This window comes from Chanodichthys erythropterus, chromosome 24 (assembly GCF_024489055.1).
Source record: "Chanodichthys erythropterus isolate Z2021 chromosome 24, ASM2448905v1, whole genome shotgun sequence".
Taxonomy (NCBI): domain Eukaryota; kingdom Metazoa; phylum Chordata; class Actinopteri; order Cypriniformes; family Xenocyprididae; genus Chanodichthys; species Chanodichthys erythropterus.
In genome coordinates, this window is record NC_090244.1 from 4,634,268 (window position 1) to 4,653,381 (window position 19,114).

At 40.9% G+C, this 19,114-nt stretch overlaps 1 protein-coding gene across 1 annotated transcript in view; it reads left to right on the forward strand.

The window, feature by feature from the left end:
- Positions 1-11,079, forward strand: part of LOC137015594 (von Willebrand factor A domain-containing protein 5A-like) — a 39,977-nt gene extending 28,898 nt beyond the window's left edge. The window contains exons 17-22 of the mRNA XM_067380642.1: positions 4,543-4,942; positions 7,945-7,954; positions 8,163-8,237; positions 10,433-10,572; positions 10,656-10,779; positions 10,866-11,079. Of these exons, the coding sequence (XP_067236743.1) occupies positions 4,543-4,942; positions 7,945-7,954; positions 8,163-8,237; positions 10,433-10,572; positions 10,656-10,779; positions 10,866-10,945 (829 nt within the window). The 3' untranslated portion in view covers positions 10,946-11,079. The remainder of the gene's footprint in view (positions 1-4,542; positions 4,943-7,944; positions 7,955-8,162; positions 8,238-10,432; positions 10,573-10,655; positions 10,780-10,865) is intronic.
- Positions 11,080-19,114: the final 8,035 nt, after the last annotated feature.

The window sequence follows — 19,114 nt, forward strand, 5'->3', positions numbered from 1 at the left end:
TGTTCACTTGAGTACTTACAATATCCCAAATGTTTCCAGCTATTTGTAAATCATGAGAAAATTGCAATTTTAACCAAGGCTCTGGGACGTGTGAGGGGTCGTCTGTCAATTGCGTTGTACCCGCGTTACCCTCGGTTTCCGGTTTTATTTTGTAGGAACCATGGAAACACCAAAGACACTTTAATTTATTAAACATTTTAATAGACAAGGGAACAACTGTTTAGATATATTTATAGACAAGAAAACAAATTTTTATTATATTGCTCAACACGTTTAGTATTTTTTTCAATTTACCATGCTTTACCATGCCTCAGAAAAAAACACTATTTTGTCAAGTAGTTAACATAGCATAATCAGATACAGCTTTATTTTTATTAACAGTAATACATAATTTTCTCCATCATACAATACGTTTTAAAATTAATTGCATGCATTTATCAACAATTGTTTTTTAGGGTTTTCTTTGGGAGGTTCACCTGGGAAGATAAATAATATAGATTCTTCTTTTTCAATCTCTCATGCTCTGATTTTGTCTGTATAGATGTGTGTGTTTCTGTGTTTGCTTGACTACATGAATTTCAGTTTACTACATTTGAGGTTTTGACCTCATTAAGATGAATGTGAAATGTACTTTTTTTCTGTTTTAAGGAGGATGTGTTAAATAGTTATTTTCATTCTGTTGTGTGTGCCCATGTGAATGTATGTGTGGTGTTTGCTAAACATCCTGCTAACACATCCACTGCAGTAATGTTCAGCAGAAAAAACATTTCAAAGCTTTCCTTGTTTGTTAGTTCTTTTGGATGTGTCAGTTCTTGGCTGTTTCTCCAGATCTGAATCTGTTCTGACCTTTGGTTTTCTCTCTCTGTAGCCAGACGATCTGTTCAGCCAATGGCTTATATGTTGCCAGGTAAATGCACCTCAATGTATGTTTTATGGCATATTACAAAATTAATACATTTAAATGTTCATGTGAAAGCCTCACCAAACCACACTTACCAAAATTTCAGAATGAGTAAGGAGCCATTCACACAGGAAGTGCTTTTTTATGTTCAGAGACCACTAGACAGACTGTAATGGAACAGAAAGTAGGGGTCTTGAGATGCATTTTAAATGATTTAAACACATACAGCATTGTAACAATGTTCGTAAGTAAGGAGGGAAGAGGACAGGGTCGGCAGGTGACTACTGGCTGTTTATTGACACCAAAATAATAAAGTCACAAAAACAGTGTGCAAACAGGCACAAAACAATCAACTCAATAGTCAGACTTCACTCCAGCAGCAGACAGACATCCAGGAGTGGGGAAACAGCCAGTAGTCCTTCTCTCTCTCGCAGGCTCCTGTTTCTCCTGGCGTTAAATACTCTCTCCACGCCAATTACTGAAAAAAGAGACAGGTGTTTAATATTTGCGTCTAATCCACTCAGACACCGCGCGTCTCCTCCCTCTCTCTCCCGCTGCAGACTCCGCTGAACCACGCCCCCCCTGCCACATACCCCCCCCCCCCCCCATTTCTGGAGAGGAAATCGACCACAGCCATCTGAACACCCGGCCTGTGGACCACCTTGAATTTAAAAGGCTGTAAAGCTAGATACCAACGGGTGATCCGCGCGTTGGTATCCTTCATGCGGTGGAGCCACTGCAGAGGGGCATGGTCCGAACAGAGGGTGAATTCCCGTCCCAGAAGATAATAGCGGAGGGTGAGGACAGCCCACCCGATGGCCAAACACTCCTTCTCCACGGTGCTGTACTTAGTCTCTCTCTTAGAGAGCTTACGACTAATGTACAGCACCGGCCGCTCCTCACCCTCTATCTCCTGAGACAGGACAGCACCCAACCCTCGGTCCGACGCGTCCGTCTGCAACAAAAATGGGAGAGAGAAATCAGGAGAGTGAAGCAACGGCCCGCCACACAGAGCAGCCTTTACTTGGGTAAAGGCCTGCTGGCACAGCTCCGTCCACTGGACCGTATCTGGTGCCTCCTTTTTAGTAAGATCAGTCAAGGGGCTGGTGAGGTCCGAATAATTAGGCACAAACCTTCTATAATATCCCGCCAGCCCCAAGAACTGTCTTACCTCCTTTTTGGTCTTAGGGCGCGGACAGGTCGCAACTGCTGCAGTCTTATCAATTTGGGGACACATCTGTCCATGCCCCAAGTGGAAACCCAGGTACTTTACTTCCACGCGCCCAATTGCACACTTCTTCGGGTTGGCCGTGAGCCCGGCTCCCCTCAGCGACTTCAAGACCGCCCTCAAATGCTGCATATGCCGCTGCCAGTCATTACTGAATATGATGATATCATCTAGATAGGCAGCCGCATATGCAGCATGGGGCCGTAAAACCCTGTCCATCAGCTGCTGAAAGGTAGCTGGTGCCCCGAACAGCCCGAACGGAAGTGTCACAAATTGGTGTAATCCAAACGGCGTCGTGAAAGCTGTTTTTTCTCGGGATAATGGAGACAAGGGGATCTGCCAATAACCCTTTGTTAAGTCCAGTGTCGAATAAAAACGAGCCGTACCAAGCCGGTCAAGCAATTCATCAACCCGTGGCATTGGATATGCGTCAAATTTCGACACAGCATTCACCTTGCGATAATCCACACAGAACCGGACCGAGCCGTCCGTCTTAGGAACCAAAACTATCGGGCTCGCCCAGTTACTGTTGGATTCTTCTATTACCCCCATTTCAAGCATCGCACCTAATTCTTCCTGAACTACTTTTTTCTTGTGTTCAGGCAAGCGATATGGCCGGCTGCGAACCACCACGCCCGGCTCTGTCTCGATATGGTGCTGAATAAGGTTTGTTCGGCCAGGTAGGGGAGAAAACACGTCAGCAAACTCTGCTTGTAATTTGGTTAAATCAATGAGCTGGGAGGGCGAGAGATGATCTCCCCCTGGGGCCAGTGCGAGAGATTGTTGTTTTATATTCGCCTCTGGCCCAAGATCATCCTCTCCGCTAATCACCGTCGCCAGCATCACTGATTCCCCCTCATTCCATTTTTTTAGGAGATTGAGGTGATAAATTTGACGTGCTCCTCTCCTATCTGAGTGTATTACCTCATAATCGAGCTCTCCAACTTGCCGTGTGACCTCAAACGGCCCTTGCCACTTTGCAAGTAATTTTGAACTTGACGTTGGGAGTAATACAAGCACTTTATCTCCCGGTGCAAATTTACGCAAATTGGTCCCCCTGTTATACAACCGGCTCTGTTTGTCCTGGGCCTGTAACAAATTCTCCATAGATAGCCGCCCCAAAGTGTGGAGTTTTGTTCTCAGGTCCAGCACATACTGAATTTCGTTTTGAGATTGAGAAGGTCCTTCCTCCCAAGCCTCTCTGATGACGTCTAACACCCCTCTGGGCTGACGACCATAGAGAAGCTCGAAGGGGGAAAACCCTGTGGACACAGCAAACAACAGGGGTTCCAACCACTTGTCCCAATTTTTGGCGTCTTCCTGAACGAATTTACGAATCATTGTTTTAAGCGTGCGATTAAAACGTTCGACTAGCCCGTCCGTTTGTGGGTGAAAGACGCTGGTATGAATCGATTTAATGCCCAATAATTCGTAAAGTTCGCGTAACGTCCGTGACATAAACGCCGTGCCCTGATCAGTGAGGATTTCCTTAGGAATCCCCACTCGGGAGATTAAAGAAAACAGTGCGTCAGCAACACTCTTAGCGGAAATGTTGCGGAGAGCCACTGCTTCTGGATATCGTGTTGCATAATCCACAATGACCAATGCAAAACGATGACCTCTTGCTGATCGCTCTAATGGCCCGATGAGGTCCATGCCAATTCTCTCGAAGGGGACCTGCATTAATGGGAGGGGGCGCAAAGGCGCTTTTGGGGTGGCCGGTGGGTTTACCAACTGGGCACATTCTCGTGAATGCCCGGCCAAAAAAATCGGGTCATGAGGCGATTTAGTGTCGTTACCTGACCTAAATGACCAGCCATTGGATTAGAATGAGCCGCTTGAAAAAGCATTTCCCTGCGGCTCCTAGGAACTAACACGATACAACCTATTTTTTATAATTGCAAAATATGGATAGGTAAGCGGTTGTCCAGGATGGAGAGGCTGACCGTCGATGGTACTGACCTGTTCAAACGCACGATTCAGCGTCTCGTCCTGAGACTGCTCCAGGGGAAAATCATCGCGCTCCGAGAGAATAAGTCTCTCGATTTCGCTCTGCTCCCCCGAGGCAGTACTCAGAGGTCCCGATTCAGTCTCTCCCGCCTGCACACTCACGCTCCCCTCCGGTGCATTTTTACCCCAAGAAGCATCCGTACAAAAAGCCCCTAATAATTCTGTAAACGCTGGCCAATTCGTCCCCAAAATTAACGGATGCTGGAGGTGCGGATTAACTGCCACCTCAACACTATGCTTTTGACCCCTGAATTGAATAATGACTGGCACGATAGAATACTCCACCACATCCCCGTGTACACACCGCACCTTAACCACGCGGCTATTATCCAATGCCCCAGATTGTATCAGATTTTGATGGATCGAGGTTTGGTTACATCCTGAATCCACCAATGCCTGATAGGTACCCCCCTCGATACTCACAGGTATTTGGTACCACCCAGCTTGACCGGGGGCAGCCTGCGGGGCATCCGGGACCCGGACCATTGTTCCCAACTCCATTACAGGACACCTGTCCACGAAATGGCCCGGGTCCCCGCAACGCCAACAGGCCGGCCCAGACCTCCCCGCCGCTCCAGTGGCGGAGAGTGGATCAGACAGCTGGCGTGGAGAGAGCGGAGACACAGGAGCCATGTCCACCCCGGCTGGTGCCCCCCTGGGCGGGACTCTGGGAGGGCCGGGTGGACGAGACCTGGGTAAAGGGACAGGGCGAGAGAGAGAAGGAGATGGAAAAGAGGGAGAGAGAGAAGCTGATGGCAGGGGTTCGCCGACCCCGGGGCACGCCACCATATGATCCTCCGCAAGTTGGATAGCCGACTCCAGTGACGTGGGGCGGTGGCACTGGACCCACTCGGCGGTTCTCCTCGGAAGCCGAGTGACAAACTGCTCCAGTACCACTCGGTCGATGATCTCCTCCACGTCACTTCCGTCGGCCAGCAACCATTTGCGGCAGGAGTCCCGGAGCTGTTGGGCCATCACAAAGGGCCGTCCTCAGGCCCCATCTTGTTGAGTGGAATATGGATGGGCGCAGCGCGCTGATCCATAGCTTCCGGCCGAACCTCCCGGTCCATCCAGCTCCGGAACCTCTCACGGTCTTCCTGCTGGGCTTGGAGGACGGCCTGGAACCGCCTCTCCTGATCTTGACGTAAGTCCAGCAGGGCCTGGTGTTGATCATGTTGCATGACCGCAAGGGATGTAATCAGATCCGCAAATGGCGCGGCGGAGGACTCGGGCATGGCGGCGGCATCCATCTTCTCTCCCGGGTTTCGGCACCAGTGTAACAATGTTCGTAAGTAAGGAGGGAAGAGGACAGGGTCGGCAGGTGACTACTGGCTGTTTATTGACACCAAAATAATAAAGTCACAAAAACAGTGTACAAACAGGCACAAAACAATCAACTCAATAGTCAGACTTCACTCCAGCAGCAGACAGACATCCAGGAGTGGGGAAACAGCCAGTAGTCCTTCTCTCTCTCGCAGGCTCCTGTTTCTCCTGGCATTAAATACTCTCTCCACGCCAATTACTGAAACAAGAGACAGGTGTTTAATATTTGCGTCTAATCCACTCAGACACCGCGCGTCTCCTCCCTCTCTCTCCCGCTGCAGACTCCGCTGAACCACGCCCCCCCTGCCACAAGCATAAAACAGGGTTGTCCAAAGTCTGACCTGCAGGACAATTATGACTCAGGGATGACTTTCAAATGGCCCACAGCTTGTCTATTAAAGGAATAGTTCACCTAAAAATGAAAATTATCTCATAATTTGCTCACCCCCAAGCCATCCTAGGTGTACAGTGGGTAAATTTTTTTTCCTCATTAATGTACACACAGCACCCCATATTGACAGAAAAACACAGAATTGTTGACATTTTTGCAGGTTTATTAAAAAAGAAAAACTGAAATATCACATGGTCCTAAGTATTCAGACCCTTTGCTCAGTATTTAGTAGAAGCACCCTTTTGATCTAATACAGCCATGAGTCTTTTTGGGAAAGATGCAACAAGTTTTTCACACCTGGATTTGGGGATCCTCTGCCATTCCTCCTTGCAGATTCTCTCCAGTTCTGTCAGGTTGGATGGTAAACGTTGGTGTACAGCCATTTTTAGGTCTCTCCAGAGATGCTCAATTGGGTTTAAGTCAGGGCTCTGGCTGGGCCATTCAAGAACAGTCACAGAGTTGTTGTGAAGCCACTCCTTCGTTATTTTAGCTGTGTGCTTAGGGTCATTGTCTTGTTGGAAGGTAAACCTTCGGCCCAGTCTGAGGTCCTGAGCACTCTGGAGAAGGTTTTCGTTCAGGATATCCCTGTACTTGGCCGCATTAATCTTTCCCTCGATTGCAACCAGTCATCCTGTCCCTGCAGCTGAAAAACACCCCCACAGCATGATGCTGCCACCACCATGCTTCACTGTTGGGACTGTATTGGACAGGTGATGAGCAGTGCCTGGTTTTCTCCACACATACCGCTTAGAATTAAGGCCAAAATGTTCTCTATCTTGGTCTCATCAGACCAGAGAATTTTATTTCTCACCATCTTAGCAAACTCCATGCGGGCTTTCATGTGTCTTGCACTGAGGAGAGGCTTCCGTCGGGCCACTTTGCCATAAAGCCCCGACTGGTGGAGGGCTGCAGTGATGGTTGACTTTCTACAACTTTCTCCCATCTCCCGACTGCATCTCTGGAGCTCAGCCACAGTGATCTTTGGGTTCTTCTTTACCTCTCTCACCAAGGCTCTTCTCCCCCGATAGCTCAGTTTGGCCGGACGGCCAGCTCTAGGAAGGGTTCTGGTCATCCCAAACGTCTTCCATTTAAGGATTATGGAGGCCACTGTGCTCTTAGGAACCTTAAGTGCAGCAGAAATTTTTTTGTAACCTTGGCCAGATCTGTGCCTTGCCACAATTCTGTCTCTGAGCTCTTCAGGCAGTTCCTTTGACCTCATGATTCTCATTTGCTCTGACATGCACTGTAAGCTGTAAGGTCTTATATAGACAGGTGTGTGGCTTTCCTAATCAAGTCCAATCAGTATAATCAAACACAGCTGGACTCAAATGAAGGTGTAGAACCATCTCAAGGATGATCAGAAGAAATGGACAGCGCCTGAGTTAAATATGAGTGTCACAGCAAAGGGTCTGAATACTTAGGACCATGTGATATTTCAGTTTTTCTTTTTTAATAAATCTGCAAAAATGTCAACAATTCTGTATTTTTCTGTCAATATGGGGTGCTGTGTGTACATTGAGGAAAAAAATGAACTTAAGTGATTTTAGCAAATGGCTGCAATATAACAAAGAGTGAAAAATTTAAGGGGGTCTGAATACTTTCCGTACCCACTGTATATGACTTTATTCTTTAGCCGAACACAGTCGGAGTTATATTGGCTTTTCCCAGCTTTATAATGGCATTGAATAGTGCCTGAGTTTTTTGAAGCTTCAAAAAGCACATCTATCCATCATAAAAGTAATCCATATGACTCAAGTGGGTTAATAAATGCCTTTTGAAGCGAAACGATGGGTTTTTGTGAGGAAAATATCCATATTTAAAACACTGGCTTCTGGCAACAGCCGTAAACACGTTTACGAGAGAGTTGAGTTATGCATCATATACACCTAGGATGGCTTGAGCGTGAGTAAATTATGGGATAATCACCCATTTTAGGGTGAACTATTCCTTTAAAATATATTATATGGGGCCGCCACACATAATTTACAAATCATGCAGTTTCTAAGGAAAATCATGTGTTTGCTTTACTTAATGAATTTCGGTTTACTACATTTGAGGTGCTGACTTCATTAAGATTTTTTTCTGATTTAGGAAGGATGTGGTAATAGTTATTTTCATTCTATTGCATGTTCCCATGTGAATGTATGTGTGGTGTTTCCTAAACATCCTGCTAACACATCCACTGCAGTAATGTCCAATGGAAAAAACATTCCAAAGCTTTTCTTGTTTGTTAGTTCTTTTGGATGTGTCTGTTTTGAACAGCCGTATCTGTTCTGACTTTTGTTTTTTGTTTTTTCTCTTCTCTGTAGCCACACAATATGCTCAGCCACTGCATTTTGCAGTTGATTTACCGCTCTTGGTATGCAGTTCGATGCCAATGCAGGGTAAATTTACCTCAATGTAATATTACTTTTGTGAAAGAGTAAAGTATGAAATGTTTGAAACAAAGATTGTTTTTTAATGCATCAATTTAGATTAATTACAAAAATAATGATGAGTAGAGGAACATGCTTCTCCTAAGATAAATTTAGTCCCTGTGGGGTTTTTTGTGTGTGTTTAGGTGTTTTGATCTGTGTAAGTGGGTTTGTATTTGTTTTTATAGTCTGTATATATGGTCTGGTGTGGTGGAGGGATGAAGCAAAGACTCCGATGCAGAGAAGCATAAGGGCTTTATTGACTGTATCTGAATACTACTGTTAGAACTTACTTTATTTGTAACTTTGTTATATTGTATTTAACAAAATATCATTTTTTTTTCTTTAATGTTTGAACTTTATTAGTTAAGCTAGTAGTTTTTGCTGTGGTATTCAAGTACTTAAAGGTGCAATATGTAATATGTTTGCAGTAAATTATCCAAAAACCACTAGGCCAGTGTTATATATTTTGTTCACTTGAGTACTTACAATATCCCAAATGTTTCTAACTATTTGTAAATCTTGAGAAAATTGAAATTTTAACCAAGGCTCTGGGACATGTGAGGGGTCGCCTGTCAATTGCGTCATACCCGCGTTACCCTCGGTTTCCGTTTTATTTTGAAGAAACCATGGAAACAGCAAAGATGCTTTAATATATTTAACATTTTAATAGACAAGGGAACAACTGTTTAGATATATTTATAGACAAGAAAATGAATTTTTATTATGTTGCTCAACATTTCGTCTTTTTTTTTCAATTTACCATGCTTTACCACTCCTCAGAGAAAAACACTATTTTGTCAAATAGCTAGCATAGCATAATCAGATACAGCTTTATTTTTATTAACAGTAATACATAATTTTCTCCATCATACAATATGTTTTCAAATTAATTGCATGCATTTATCAACATTTAACAACACAAGACATTCAATATTTAAAATTATATTCTAAAATCTATCTATCTTACTGCAGTGTGTAACAGTGTCTCACAGCAGCCGCCGAGCGAACGCACAGAGTAACATTTTCAACACACTCAAATGTATCTAATATGATAAACAGAGCTGCGTTACCTCATACTCATGACCGGAAAAGCGGAAGCAGCGCCGGCGACTGTGTCATAATAAAAGTCCCGCTGCTCGTGAGGCGTGTGTTGAGCAACCACTCCAGCTCCTCATTCAGCTCCACAACACACGCTCCTGCTCTGCTTCATACTACAGTAACGTTAATAATCGCATCCATGAACATGATTTCTTCCCGAGTCCAATCCCTATTCTTTTGCACTGTCCATTGAGGTGGAGACCACGTCCCAAGATTCCGCGCTCAAACTTGCCGTCATCAAGCTACACCTTTTGTTTTGAATAGGCTTCTAGCGACCTCTAGCGTTCTTTAAGTAATAAATGGAAATCAAATTACACCCCCCACCCGAATAATGATCCGATCCGTGACTCAAAAACTGTAATATGATCCGAACTGTGAGTTTTTTGATTTGTTGCAACACTAATTTGCTTAAAATGAGTAATCAATTGAAGACCTTGTTTTTGTGTGTGTTATCCTAAATAGATGTCTATGTGTGTTCAGTGAACTATTCCTTTAAAATATATTATATGTGGCCGTCATGCAGTTTCTTTGAAAAATTATGTGTTTGCTTTACTAAATGAATTTCTAATAAATTTCAGTTTACTACATTTGAGGTGCTGACTTCATTAAGATTTTTTTCTGTTTTAAGGAGGATGTGGTAATAGTAATTTTCATTCTATTGCATGTTCCCATGTGAATGTATGTTTGGTGTTTGCTAAACATCCTGCTAACACATCCACTGCAGTAATGTCCAATGGAAAAAACATTCCAAAGCTTTTCTTGTTTGTTAGTTCTTTTGGATGTGTCAGTTTTGAACAGCCGAATCTGTTCTGACTTTTTTTTCTCTCTGTAGCCACACAATATGCTCAGCCAGGCGACTGTGTCATAATAAAAGTCCCCCCACCCGAATAATGATCTGATCCGGGACTCAAAAACTGTAATATGATCCGAACTGTTAGTTTTGTGATTTGTTGCAACACTAATTTGCTTAAAATTAGTAATCAATTGACAACCCTGTTTTTGTGTGTTAGTGTTCTCTCAGTCAATTTTACCATTATCTTAAATCGATGTCTATGTGTGTTCAGCTGCTCCTGATCCCCCAAAGGACCCGTTACTCCAGCTGGTTTCTCTCCAGAAGGCGTCAGGCTGCTGGGAGCTGGACGCCACACTGGCTGATGTGTTTGGGAAGACGGAGGATGAGCTGACCAATCAGAAACCAGCACAGGTGAGATGTGATGAAATAATAAGACAGCGATGAATGTGTCCAGTGTCCAGTAACAAATGCAGTGGATGATGGTTTGTACACAGGTGGATGGGTCAGTATGGGCCACTCTCCTGGCTCTGATCTGGTTATACGGCTGTAAAATAGAGCAGCAGGTCGAGTGGCAGTTTGTGGCCATGAAGGCAGCGTCATGGATCGGCTCTCAGAAAGGTGGGATCTCCATTCCAGAACACATTCGTTCAGATATCTTCAGTTCTGTGACACACACTGATGATTTGAGTGTGTGTGTGTTTCAGTGGGCGATCTGTCTCAGTGTGTGTGTGTGGGGAATGTCCTGCTTGGATGTCAGGTGACCAAAGAGACTCTGGGAATCTGAAGACATCTGGGAATCTTTAAAACTCTCATGATAATGTTTTTGCTGTTTTGAAACTGAAAATAATTTGATTCAGATTATTCATTAACCTTTTGTTTTTTCTTTCAGTTTTTTGTGCATCAGTGATTTACTAACGCTGTTGAACGAGTCCTCGATCACTGAGGATACTTTCACACAGCAACAGAATCATGCTTATGTGCTAAAAATGATTGTTCAAACACAAACATGAATGTTGAGCTTATGCAAAGACTACTATTAAAATACAAAAATATTAAATATGAAACTTTTAATACATTAAAAACTAGATACATTTGTTTAAGTGTCTAGTTATATAAATCTATGTTTTCAATAAATACATTTATTTTTTCTACATGAAAATGCCAAATGTTTAAATTTTTCCATTGTGGTACAATGTTGCCTCGAGGCAACAAACTTATAAAAATTAAATAAATAAAAAAATGATGAAAATGTTTATTGATATTGTTAAAGTGTCCAATTTTAAGCAGGAAAAACAACACAAATAATTTTTTCCTCATTGATATCATATTGCCTACCATAGAGGGTTAAATACTCTGTCACTCTTTTTCGAAAAACACCATAAAATAGTCAGTACATCTTCTGAAGCCATATAATACCTTACCATGTTTGTCCTTTCATTTCAACATGTTTCCTTTAGAGAAAATTAAAATTGACTACAACTGTAGTTGACAATCAGGACTAATCAATAATGTGAAATATTTTACTTCTTTTTCTTGCCATCTATTAAAGGTTTTACTATAAACAGATTTAAAGGAATACAACTTTGTTATCATGTTCCCTCCATTCCTCAATGGTCCGTGAGCGAGCAGCATCTGGTGGTTCCTTCAGAATGAGGTACAAAGTCAAAAGGCACTTCCTGTAAATCAATTCTATTAAAACACTTACCTGCATTTTCACTTCTAGATTTGGGTTAAAGCATCTGATAAATGACAAAATGTAAACATTAATTTTGAAGGCAACATTTTTAAATTTCAGATTTGCTTTTACTGGCTGGATGGACACCCAGAAGCTCTGACACCAGGGACAAGGAACTCCAGCTGTGGCAGGAACCTCTGAGATATGACAGGAAGCTCTGGGATCAAGCTGGCATTAAATGGAGCCTGGAGACCAGGACATCTCAGGCTCTGGTGGATGACTTCTGGCATTTGAACCTCTGAGACATCCATGACAAGAACCTTTAGGACCGTGCAGCCATGATGGGAACCAGGGGGGCTAGATCAGAAACTGGGAAGGCCTTGGGTGCTGGTTCAAGGTGAGACCATTATAGGAACCTCTGAGCAGTGTTGGGCACGTTACTTTAAAAAAGTAATTAGTTATAGTTACTAGTTACTTCTCACAGATAGTAACGGAGTTAGTAACTGAGTTGCATCATTATAAAAGTAACTAATTACCAGGGAAAGTAACTATTGCGTTACTTTAAAAAAAATTAAATTTGTCAAATAACTTGAATGCCCCCAATATTAAATATAAGTCTATGAATAAATAATTCTTGATCCGACTTGTGACTCATGATGCGCTCTTGCTTATGAAATTTATCTGTACTGTACTATAGGCCTACGTGTTGGTAGCCATTAAAGAAAATTTAGTTTCATACATAGGCTGTTTAAATAGTCCTATGTTATGTTTTAAATTAATTTACTTGATTATGAAAAGTGAACAGCATGAGTAAGATGCATCATAAGGTGCGCAATATATCGGGAGTCATGGAGTGGGTCAGACATGATTTTGACCACTTCATTAAGTTTTGTTTTGTAGAAAGCCTTTCTTTAAAGTGAATTTCGTTTTGTAAAAATTGTATCTTAATTTGAATCAATGTTTCATCAACCAATTGCCTGGATTTAATAAATAAGAAGCAAATATAGCAGACAATATAATCATGGCAGGCGCGGACGCGATCACTGGCGCGTGAACTGGAGCGTGTCTTATAGGCTAAATGAACCGAAACTCAGCGTGGCTGCTTGCCTCACAGACATGAGAAATATATCTACAGAAAGCTTGAAATATCTAAAAACGAAAAGAAATAGGCTACTCTGATTATGTAGCCTTATCCGAATGAAATGTGCATTTTCTCTCTAGGCGCGTCCAGTATGAGCAGATGATGAGAGTCAGCAATGTCAACTTCATCTTTGCAGCCGACACTGATTCAGAAAACATTACTTTATTAATAAACAATTAAAATGTCTCCTTGTTGTTTTGGTCACATTCATAATTATTACTTTTGCCGGTTCTTTATGGCAAGCGTTATGCATGCGCTTGAGTGCCTTTATAGCCTATACATAAACGCTCATTATTATGGTTTATTCTCTCCAGTATTTAAGAAATTAAATTAATATAAATGTGATAAGTCAACTAATGGCTTGAATGAATAACTAATAGTCGACTAGGACAACTTATTTCCCATATTTTCGATCCAGCATGTCACAAAGGGTATTCTGGTTTGTGCTCGTGCTCAGCTCGCATGCTCACACACACACACACACACACACACACACACACACACACACACACACACAGAGCATCGAACATTATTATCAGTTTAACATTATATCTGTGTATGACTAACTGCAGCACACACCAGAGAAAAAATCTTTGCAGGTCCTATGGCTGAGAGAGAGTCTACTCAGATGAAAACTGCTTCAGTGATCTCAATTATAGTAACGCAGCATTTTTACGTTAGTAACGGTAACAGCGTTGTAACGGGAGAAAAAGTAATTTGTTTGATTACTCGTTACTGAAAAAAGTTTATTTATAACGGCATTATTCCCATCACTGCCTCTGAGGTGAAGGAAATGACAGCAATCTTTGCTGGCATAGAGGAGGCAGAAACAGAGACATAAACCTCTGGGCCGGCAGTGACAGGAATCATTAACCGACTGTGAGGCGGTAATGATGGGAACTTCTGGGACAGGGTGGACCTGACAGAAACCTCTGAGCCTGGACGGAGATAACTGGGAGTTTTAATAAATGCATTAAATGATGTAATGATGAATCTGAAATGTGTTTAGGCTAGTGTTGTTGCCTTGTTCTACTACACTTTGAAAAAAGTCATGACCTGAAGTTAAAATTGACCACAAAAAGTCCCACAAAACCAAAGGGACTTTGTTCAGACCCAGAGGATTTTTCACTCCATCTTACACAATCTTGTCTTTCAGTCTTACTATGCAAGTAAATATTACAATTGCAATATAATTCTCATTTAATCTCCCCCTCCCCCCCTTACAGTGACTGTAAATAGGTCAACAGCACAAACCCACACAGTATAATGTCATTTCCTCTAAATGAGCATGAGAACGTTAAACTGTGGTCTCAGATAAATTACCCAGGTATGGCTCACCTACAGGATGCTTACCACATTTTTCCATCTTAAAAACATATCATATGCTCTCAATGACAAATGCAGAAAAGTTCATGACCTCATGGCTAGTTTACAGTAATGCTTTACTGGGTGGTTCCCCTGCACGCTTGATAAACAAACCCCAGCTGGTCCAAAACGCAGCAGCTAGAGTTCAGGAAGTATGACCATATTAGCCCGGTTCTGTATCGGCTCCCTATTAAACTTCGCATACATTTCCAAAATCTTGCTAATTGCTTACAAAGCTCTAAATGGTTTAGCTCCTCAGTACTTGAGCGAGCTTTTAACTCATTACAGTCCTTCGTGTCTATTGCGATCTCAGAAAAACCACCTGAACCTGGTTTCTCCTAAGGTTTTTTTTTCTCCTTTCTGTCACCTGATGGAGTTTGGGTTTCTTGCCGCTGTCGCCTCTGGCTTGCTTAGTTGGGGACACTTAATATTTAACAATATTACTGATTTGACTGCACTGACACTATTAGACTGACACTATTGCACTTTATGCAGTTATTGAACCAAAATGAATCAACTGAATTGATTTCAACTGAATAATGACTCTTTACTCTTGTCTTTTTAGAGCTGCTTTACAGCAGAACTGAATTCTGTTTGCATCATTTAATCGTTATTTTGCTGTTATCACTGTAAAGCTGCTTTGAAACAATCTGTGTTGTATAAAGCACTGTATAAATAAAGGTGACTTGACTTTAATCTTTGTCCTTGCTGTTTATATTACATATTAAGCTTTTTTCCTTCTTTTTAAGGGTATATACTCAATTGCACTCTTTGTTTATATCATAAGCACTGTTTCGGGTGTATTTGTGATGTTGTTCTGCAGGTCTGCTTATAAAACACGTGTTCTTTTACTTTTTATAATATAGCTACTAAAAATAAATGACTAACATTTCATGATGGTTCATAATCATGATGGTTTATATGCAGGTGGATGGGTCAGTAATCACTGAGGATACTTTCACATAAGACAAAAATCTTGTTTGGAGTGCTAAATATGGTAATGCTCATACACAAATGTGTCAAAGTTTAGCAAAATTATGGGAAAACTTAAATTTTGTTTCCTTTTCACAAAAACAAAGATTTTATTGAAACAACCAAAATTTTGGGTAAACATGTTTTATTATTATTATTATTATTATTATATGTTTTGTTTAGACAAACAGAGAAGAAATAATTTAGTCAACAGATTTCTGTGAAAAGTGTTTTCACATCATTTAGAGAAAGTGTGTTTTTTTTACCGTTTCTTGCTTGTACTTTCTGTGCATAATGTTAATTATGATACATAATTTATTAATTTTAATTTTCTTAAGTTTATATTTTGATTGTTATGAAATATTCGGTGTCTGAGATTTTCGGTGACACTGGGCGGAGCTTACATGAATATTTATGAGTTTCCTGTTTTGAGTTAAAGCGCCACTGAAAATGTTAGTGCACGCTCTTCGGCTTACATTAAAGGTAATTAGCATATGTTTCAGCGTTAAACGATGTCAAGCTTATATTCTAACTGTTATTGATGCACAAGATTTTATATATAAGCTATATTGTGTTATGTTTGATATGAACACAGCCAATGATTCACCAGAGGTGTCGTTAGGATTCGCTAAACGAGCCAATAGCGTTTTAAGTAGCCTATATTTGTTGTTTCTGTATTACCTTGAGTCCAGGGGCGGATCTACCGGGGTGGCAACTGTCTGCCACCCTAAGAAAAAGCTTTGCCACCCCACCTGCCACCCCAAAATTATCAGAGAATAAAATATAAATGTTAGCAGTGTTTCAAGTACTACTGCTTTTCAGCAGCGGCGCTTCAATCTGATGACATAAAAAAGACACCGTATTGCAAAATAATGGCAAGAAAACACGTCTTTCAATACGCTTCATGACGATTGCACGCGCACGCAGCGCGCCCAATGTAGTCAGCTTCATTAACAAATGACTCTTATGAACCGGTTCTTTGGGAGTCAAAAACAGCGCAGCCAAGTTCACTTACGAATTGTTTTCCATTTGTTCGTGAATCGGAATATTACTGCTTCTCGGCTAACTCAGAAGTCCTCGAATTTTCGTAATTTTTTGCGAGCTGATTCACCGACCGCCCGCTCCACATTCATCATGGTCTTTTTGCCATCCGATGAAACGGTCAAATGAAATCAATAAGAAGATCCCGATCACAGAAACTAGTTAGGTAAGAATCTAAATGTATTTTAGCTTTTCTGGATTGCTAACACATGTGATTCACTTGGCCCAGTTTCCCAAACCATTCGCTCAGTTCTCAAAACAAAGACACAATTCTCAAAACGTTGAACAATGACTGCATTAGGTAGCAAAACCGATGACACACCAGTCAAAATCGAGAGAGAGCTGAAAGAATAATTACAGGGGTTTTAAACTTACACAGTACCAGCACTTTAGATGAGGGAAATTTCACTATGTAGAGTAAACTGTAGCACGCTGTAGCTACAACCCTCAAACTTGTGATTGTCAACTTTCTCTGTAGCTATTTGTTATACTGTATTTTGCAGAACTGAGAAATGATTGTCTTGTGTCAGAAGACCAATACACTGCTATAGTACCTTATATACTGTAATAAAATTTGGCCAAATGTGCAGAGGATGCTGAATGCAGTTTTACTGTAATTGACAGTATACTGTATTGTGGTGCATACCAAGTTCATACATATCTACTGCCAGATCCATTTACAATAGTAAAATGAAAAAAAAAAAAATCATTGCTGTATTTTACTCTTATCTGTAAATTTATTTTTGTATAGTGTAGTAGACAGTGAGCTGCAAAATAATTCCTGAATCCCAGTAAGCTGTATTTTTGTGAGTGTTATATAAATTGATCTCACTAGTGTTCACTGGGCAGTGCAGTAGTCTGTGTATTTGTTAAGTTTTGTGTGTCATCTGAGGCCAAAGTTTGATTTTGTCAGACAAGAATACGTTTTTGACTAAAACATTTTATTTTGACCTGGAAGTTTGAGGTTTGTACAAGTTGGTGCATAGTTTTGAGATTGTATTTATAGTTGTAAGAAAATGTTGAATTGTTTCATTTCAAGATTAAAAAGTTTGAAAGACAAATTTATGCTGGCTTGTCATAAAGCCAACTTAAAGTCTTGTTTAAAAAACATAAATAGTTTGGTGATTGCTAAAGTGTTGCTAGGTGGTTGCTAGGGGATTCTGGGTGGTTGCTGGGCTCTTGCTGCAGTTGCTGGGGTGTTGCTAGAGTATGTAGTTGATAGGCTGTTCTGGGTGAACACACACAGACATTCCCACCTCTGTTAATAACAGAAACTACAAGTTTTTGTTGTTCTTTAACTTGCACTAAAACATGTGATTTATGCCATCGAAGTAGCCTGTGTAAAATTGATAAAACTGCTCATCTCCTTTAGTGATACAAGGTCAGACACATTTTAAATCTGTTGATGTTTTTCATATAGTGTCTTTACTTGGTGCCATGATGGATATTGAAATCTTGTTATTTATTTTGGTAATGCAATTTTTGTGAACACAATTGTGTATGTCAGGCCATAAATCTCCAAAAACTATGCATGGGCGCTTGCTTTGGTGTTGCCACCCCTCATAGACCTCATGCCACCCCTCTGCCACCCTATAAATAATTTTCTAGATCCGCCCCTGCTTGAGTCTTTTAAGCATATAGTTTTGAAAGTTTGCCAAAATGTATGGTAGCATAATAATATTAATTGTAAACTCCTGTGGTGAAGGCAGCAGTCAACTTTCCTAGTTTGCAGTTTGGATCTTGGGATCCATGACAAATGAAAGTTTGGTCTGCTCTTGTGATTCCAGTGATATCAGCCTTTGCTACTGACACATTCAATCTGAAATATAATAAAATGACATACAACAAACATGTAGCATTAAAATTTTGAATACACTGTCATGTTCAAAACAAAGTGAAAAATAAAAGTGTCTGCTTTGTCTGGTGTACAGGGATATTTATTGGCAAAAGTCATATTTATTTGGGAATGAAAAAATATTGGCTATGGATATTATATTAGTTATCACATGTGTAATTCACCGTGGCCTATTTGGATAATAAATAAACTATATTTAAAGTACATTAACATGTTTTCTTGCATGTGTGCAATTTATTTTTGAAACATTACATATAGAAATTCAAGTCTACCCAGATTAGAAGTGCTTCAAGTTCTGCAAACTAGGAAAGTTTACTGCTGCCTTCACTACAGGATATTACAATTAATATTATTATGCTACCATACATTTTGGCAAACTTTCAAAATTATATGCTTAAAAGACTCAACAAATATAGGCTACTTTAAACGCTATTGGCTCGTTTAGCGAATCCTAACGACACCTCTGGTGAATCATTGCCTGTGTTCATATCAAACATAACACAATATAGCTTATATATAAAATCTTGTGCATCAATAACAGTTAGAATATAAGCTTGACATCGTTTAACGTTGAAACATAAGCTAATTACCTTTAATGTAAGCCGAAGAGCGTGCACTAACACTTTCAGTGGCGCTTTAACTCAAAACAGGAAACTCATAAATATTCATGTAAGCTCCGCCCAGTGTCACCGAAAATCTCAGACACCGAATATTTCATAACACCCTTTTGCACTTAATTAATATTCATGAGCCAAATCTCCGCCTCAATTTAAATACCACACGTCTTCTGTTTAACGGTCTTCCGACGGAAGAAGCAGCGGCGTTTCAACGACAAGCAGAAATCAGCTCCTCTATTCCCCAAACATGTAGTCGCGTTAGAAACTCTCAGAAACAATGATTTACT